Here is a 6,026-nt window from a genome sequence, read left to right on the forward strand (position 1 = left end):
TGGTAGGAGAGTCACCCAGTCCCCGCCAGTCTCCATGGTTAATTTGGTAAGGGTCTCTTTTAGGGTTCTATTCATTCTTTCTACCTGTCCTGAGCTCTGGGGCCTATAAGTACAATGTAATTTCCAGTTTGCCCCAACCGCCTTGGCTACTGCCTGTGTTACCTGTGAGATAAAAGCTGGTCCATTGTCTGATCCTACCATGGCAGGAAAACCATACCTGGGTAAGATGTCTTCTAGTAGCTTCTTAGCCACCGTCTGAGCCGTTTCATGCTTGGTTGGGTATGCCTCCACCCAGCCAGAATAGGTGTCTGTAAATACTAAAAGATATTTAAAACCATACTTTCCTGGTTTGACTTCAGTGAAGTCGACTTCCCATTGGGCTCCCGGTCTGGTGCCTCTGAGCCTGGTTCCTTTTTTATTTGATGTGGCTCTCACGTTGGTGACTTGGCAGGTCTTGCAGGCAGATACAACTTGCTCTATTTTGGTGTCCTGTTGGTGAATCTTGATTCCGGCATGTCGGATTAAGTCTTTTAATTTTCGGGCCCCCATGTGAGTAGACCAATGCATGTGCTCTAATATTGAGACTCCGAGCTGGTCTGGCAACACGAGCTCCTTGTTAGGTGTATACCACCATCCCTTTATCTCCTGGGCCATAGGGAGTTTCTTGATCTGCTGTAACTCCTCCTGGGAGTATTTGGGCTGGTCTGGTAAAACTGGGTCTCCTGGGTCCGGTAGTTTTATGGTCATGGTGGGGACTGGAGTAAGGGCTACTGCCTTGGCTGCCTGGTCAGCCTTTCGATTACCTCTAGCTACTGGGTTATCAGCTTCTTGGTGCCCTTGGCAGTGGACAATGGCTAGCTTGGCAGGAAGCCATAAGGCCGTAAGCAGGTTAAGTATCTCCTGCTTATTTTTCTGTCCTTCTGCCGTCAGTAACCCCCTCTCCTGATAAATTGCCCCATGAATATGAGCTGTGGCAAATGCATAACGGCTGTCTGTGTAGATGTTAAGCCGTTTTCCAGCTCCCAGAATCAGCGCCTTGGTGAGGGCTATGAGCTCTGCTCGCTGGGCTGACGTTCCGGAAGGTAGAGCCTCTGCCCATACGGTGTCTGTTTCAGTGACCACCGCTGCACCCGCATACCTGTGTCCGTCTCGCACAAAGCTGCTGCCATCAGTGAACCAAGTAGCCTCGGCATTGGGGAGGGACCAGTCTGTCAGGTCCGTCTGGAATCCATGTACTTGTTCCAGGATTCCCGCACAATCATGTAGTGGAGCACCTAGGTCAGGGTCGGGCAGCAGGGTTGCAGGATTGAGGGCTGCACTGGGGTGGAACTGCACTCTTGGAGGGTTGAGTAGGAGGCTCTGGTAATGAGCCACACGTGTGTTGCTCATCCATCTATCAGGAGGCTGTTTCAGGACCCCTTCAATGGCGTGTGGGGTCGTGATCCAGATCTCCTGTCCTAGGGTCAGTTTGTCTGCATCCTTGACTAGGAGTGCTGTCGCTGCAATAATTCTTAGGCATGGTGGCCACCCGGCAGCCACTGGGTCTAGTTTCTTAGGTAAGCCACTGGGCGGTTCCAGGGGCCTAAGGCTTGAGCTAGAACCCCTTTTGCTATTCCCTTATGGTCGTCTACAAAGAGGTGGAAGGGCTTCGTAATTTCTGGTAGGCCCAGGGCTGGGGCACTTAGGAGGGCCTTTTTTAACTGATTAAAGGCAGTTTCTTCTTTTTCAGTCCATTTAAATGTTTTCCCCTCTTTGGTAGCTTTATATAGGGGACTGGCGATCTCAGCAAAACCTGGAACCCAGAGACGGCAGTAGCCGGCTGATGCTAGGAATTCCCTCACTTCTCTTCGGGAGGTGGGAGTAAGGATCTTTAGGACAGTTTCTTTTCTGGCTTCTGATAACCGCCGCTGTCCGCCCTCCAGGATATATCCCAGGTAACTTACCCTCTCCCTGCATATCTGAGCCTTCTTCGCGGATGCCCGGTACCCTAAGGCCCCCAGGGTAGCCAGCAGGTCCTGGGTCCCTCGCTCACAGTCTTTGGCCATGTCGGCAGCAATCAGGATGTCATCTACGTACTGTAGAAGGGTGAGGCCAGGGTGCTCCCTTCTGTACTCACCCAGGTCCTCGTGTAGTGCCTCGTCAAAGATGGTGGGTGAATTTTTGAATCCCTGAGGTAGCCGTGTCCAGGTGAGTTGCCCACTGTAGCCCTCCTCCGGATCATGCCACTTGAAGGCGAACAAGGGTTGGCTCTGGGGTGCCAGCGGCAGACTGAAGAAGGCGTCCTTTAAATCTAGTACAGTATATCAGACCCTGGAGGGCGCTAAGGAGCTCAAGAGAGTATATGGGTTCGGAACAGTTGGGTGTATGTCCGCGACCCTCTTATTTACTTCCCGGAGGTCTTGTACTGGTCGGTAGTCATTTGTGTGAGGCTTTTTGACCGGCAGTAAGGGGGTGTTCCAGGCAGACTGGCAAGGAACTAGTACCCCTAGGCTTCGTAGTCTCTGGATGTGTGGCTGGATCCCTTTCCAGGCCTCCTGAGACATGGGGTATTGTTTGATCCTTACCGGACTCTCTCCTGGCTTGAGCTCTACCAGGACTGGGGTCCTGTGAGCGGCTAGTCCCATTCCCCCCGTCTCTGCCCAAACCGAGGGGAATTCTTGTAGCCATCTGTCTATATTATTCTCTCTCGGGAGCGCCTCCTGGTGGAGGAGGTATTCATCCTCCAGTTTCATGGTCAGGACTTGGATGGGGTGGCCCTTGCCATCGGTGACCTGAGGCCCCCCTTGTCTGAAAGTTATCTGAGCTCCAATCTTGGTCAGTAAGTCCCGTCCTAACAGCGGGTAGGGGCATTCTGGTATTACCATAAAGGAGGATACTGGCCCATTCCCAAATCTACTGTTCTTTGGGTAGTCCATGAATACTGGCTCATACCAGTTGCCCCTTGTACCCAGGACTTCTTGCTAGCTAGTTTTCCTTGTGGGGTGCGGAGGACCGAACGTTGTGCTCTGGTGTCGACAAGGAAATCAACAGGGGTCCCCTCCACTTTAAGAGTTACCCTGGGTTCGGGGAGAGGGTCCGAACCCCGACTTCCCTAATCACTTAGTTCATCTAGCTCTAGGACTTTTACTCGATCAATCTTGCTTCCCTTCCCGCCGGCCCTTTTTGGACAATCTCGGGCCCAATGCCCTATCTCCTTGCAGTATGCGCACTGATCCTTCTGCAGCCTCTGCTTCCCCCCCCTTGGTGGTTCTTTTACCTTTTCTTGCGTCGTCTGCCAGCTGCTGGAGATGGCGGTCTCGCTCCTCGGGGAAGTCAGCAGTGGTAGCTAGTAGTATTCTGGCCAGGTCTCGAGTCTGCTTACTGCTGGCAGCCGCCATGGCGCGAGCCTGCTTGTCCTCAGGAGGCTCCCAGTTATTATATACCTTTTCGGCTACCACCAGTAAGTCCTGCAGACTTTTTTCTCCTAGTCTATCTATTTTCTGTAATTTTCTCCTAATGTCTACGGCCGATTGGTTTACAAAGGCCATGATAACAGCTGCCTTGCTTTCCGGAGCCTCTGGATCCATGGGGGTATAGGTACGGAATGTCTCCATGATCCATTCTAAAAAGGCAGCCAGAGATTCATCTTTTCCCTGTTGTACATTTCCTACCTTGGCCAAATTGGTTGGCTTTCTAGCAGCCATTCGGAGACCCCCCCATTAGAGTCTGGCGGTAGACCCGGAGCCTCTCCTTACCTTCTGCCGTGTTGAAATCCCACTGGGGCTGAGTTAAGGGGAAGGAGGCATCTATCTGAGCCTGGTTGGTGGTGGGATTCCCGTCTGCGCCCAGAACTAGTTTTCGGGCCCCATTGAGGATTCTTTCTCTTTCTTCAGTCGTGAACAGGACCTGCAAAAGCTGCTGGCAATCGTCCCACGTGGGCTGATGGGTAAAAAGAACAGAGTCTAATAAATCAATAAGCCCTGCTGGTTTCTTGGAAAACTTAGGATTCTGAGCTTTCCAATTGTAGAGGTCACTAGTGGCGAAAGGCCAATAGTGATGGGGCTGATTCCCCTCCGTGTCTGGGGGTCTGGTGGCTCGCAGGGGCAGAATAGTGGAGTCGGTGGCGGAGGCGGATTGCTCCCTCTGAGCCCTTTGTCTGGTAAAGGGCGGGCTTCCCACTGGAGCGTTTCCGCCTCCCGCTCTCGGAACAGCATCTGCCTCCCCCGGAGAGGGAGGATGGTGTTCTTCCGGCATCCTAGAGGGGTTATACAGGGGAGGAAAAATTAATTCTTCTTCAGTACCCCCCTGTAGGACAGGGTAGGGGGGTGCTGAAGGCTGGGTAAGACTTTTCCTCTTCTCTGTCTCCTGCAAAGCAAGAATGGGTTTTGGCTCCAGAAGGAGCGGGCTTGGAAGGGCTTAAGCCAAGAGGATGGGTCTTCTACAAGGTCCTGCCAAGTGATAATGTAAGGGAGCTGATCAAGATGGCCCGTCTGAGGCCGAGAGATGATACTCCTGACTCGGTGGATGGTAGGGAGGTCGAAGGTCCCCTCTGGTGGCCATCCGACATTGAAAGTTGGCCACTCGCTAGAACAAAAAAACTGCAACCGACCTTTTCGGACTTCCACACTGAGGTTGTTAGCTCTTCCCCTCACAGCCTTAAAGTGATCAATCATAATACTTAGAGGAGTAGTCTGAGTCTGTCCCATAACGTCCGTCCAGTAAGTCCACAGAACAAAACAGAGAAACACAAAAACAGACAAACAGAGGGCCCCTAGAAAGTCTTCCAACTCCATGGAAACAAAACTGAAAGCTAGCTTAGACATTTGAGGGGATTCCACATCCCTCCAAAACCGATGAGGGGATTCCACGTCCCTCCAAAGACGACAGCCTCACGCCAACCAGCGGGAACCACGCGCCTCGTCTCAGACCTTTGAGGGGATTCCACGTCCCTCCAGAAGGGAGGATCGGAATGTCTTCCGAAACTCCCGGCCCGTGGTCCTCCAGTGTGTCCACTTAGACCGCATCGGGCACTGCCAGAATTCCAGAAATGAGTTCACACAGAAGAGACAGAACAGACAGACACTAACCGTGGCCAGTCAGGCTCTCCAGGTCGGGGGTCCCTCGGGGTCTTGGGGATCCCGGACGAGCCCCCAAATGTTATGCCCAGAATTTGTGATCCCCAAAGACCGCCAGGGAGCCGAGTCCAATGTAAAAGCAAAAGAGCCTTTATTCGAGCTAGCTCGAGCTCAATCCCTTACCTGCACCGACGACGCAGCGGTGAGATACCAGGGAGAGAGAACGAGTTTCAAAAGGACAAAGGTTTTATTGGGGCCTAGTGGCAGTTGGTGAGGTAATGGCTGTGGCCTCAGCTGATTGGCTGGGGAAGGGTCCTGGGGAAGAGTCCTGTTAGGCAGTTGAGGGGGGGGTGGTTACTCAAGGGGAGGAGGTGTGGTCAAGGTGAAGGACACAGAACAAGATGGAGTCAGCCGGCGTAGGCCCGCCCTTTCACTACAAAGCATTTGCTTTGCTGTTCTTGTGAAAGGCCCTCCATTTCTCAACACCTCAAGTGGAACAGTTACAGGGACATGACCTCCTAACCTCATGAGGCCAGAAGAACAATGTGTTTGCCTTGGTCCAAGGTGCCAGAAAGGGGCTGAAAAAGCGTTAGAAACCCATGCCTCATAAGTTCTCAGAGAGACAATGCGCCTAGGAACCAATGAACCATTCTGTACCTTAACCGACTCGGTTCAGTCATCATCTGGAATGCCTCTGGGGGGCCAGGTGGGCCTAGGGGTTGAAGTCACCTGTGCCCAGAGATACACTCCTTAGTTGCTGGAGTGAAGCTTTCAAATCCATATGTCTCTCCTTTACAGGCCCACTTTGCTGGCAAATGTATGAAGCTATCCTTCCTGTAAGTAGAGGAGTCTCCATAGGGGATGTCAAGGGCTCAATATAAGGCCCCACAATTTCTTGTGAAAACTTATTTCCTTCCTAATGGTTCTTTTCCCAGGGAGCCTGCATAGGGAAATTCCCCAACAGACAATAAC

At 52.3% G+C, this 6,026-nt stretch overlaps 1 protein-coding gene across 1 annotated transcript; it reads right to left on the reverse strand.

The window, feature by feature from the left end:
• Positions 1 to 211: 211 nt before the first annotated feature.
• LOC115527285 lies at positions 212 to 3,942 on the reverse strand (the record flags this gene model as incomplete). Its single annotated transcript, XM_030334805.1, is given in 6 exon segments — positions 212 to 240; positions 243 to 1,556; positions 1,559 to 2,875; positions 2,878 to 3,295; positions 3,327 to 3,695; positions 3,697 to 3,942. Coding segments are annotated over 6 exon segments (3,693 nt in total), but the record flags the coding sequence as incomplete, so codon positions are not given.
• Positions 3,943 to 6,026: the final 2,084 nt, after the last annotated feature.

The sequence above is a fragment of the Lynx canadensis genome, chromosome D2 (genome assembly GCF_007474595.2).
Source record: "Lynx canadensis isolate LIC74 chromosome D2, mLynCan4.pri.v2, whole genome shotgun sequence".
Taxonomy (NCBI): Eukaryota; Metazoa; Chordata; class Mammalia; order Carnivora; family Felidae; genus Lynx; species Lynx canadensis.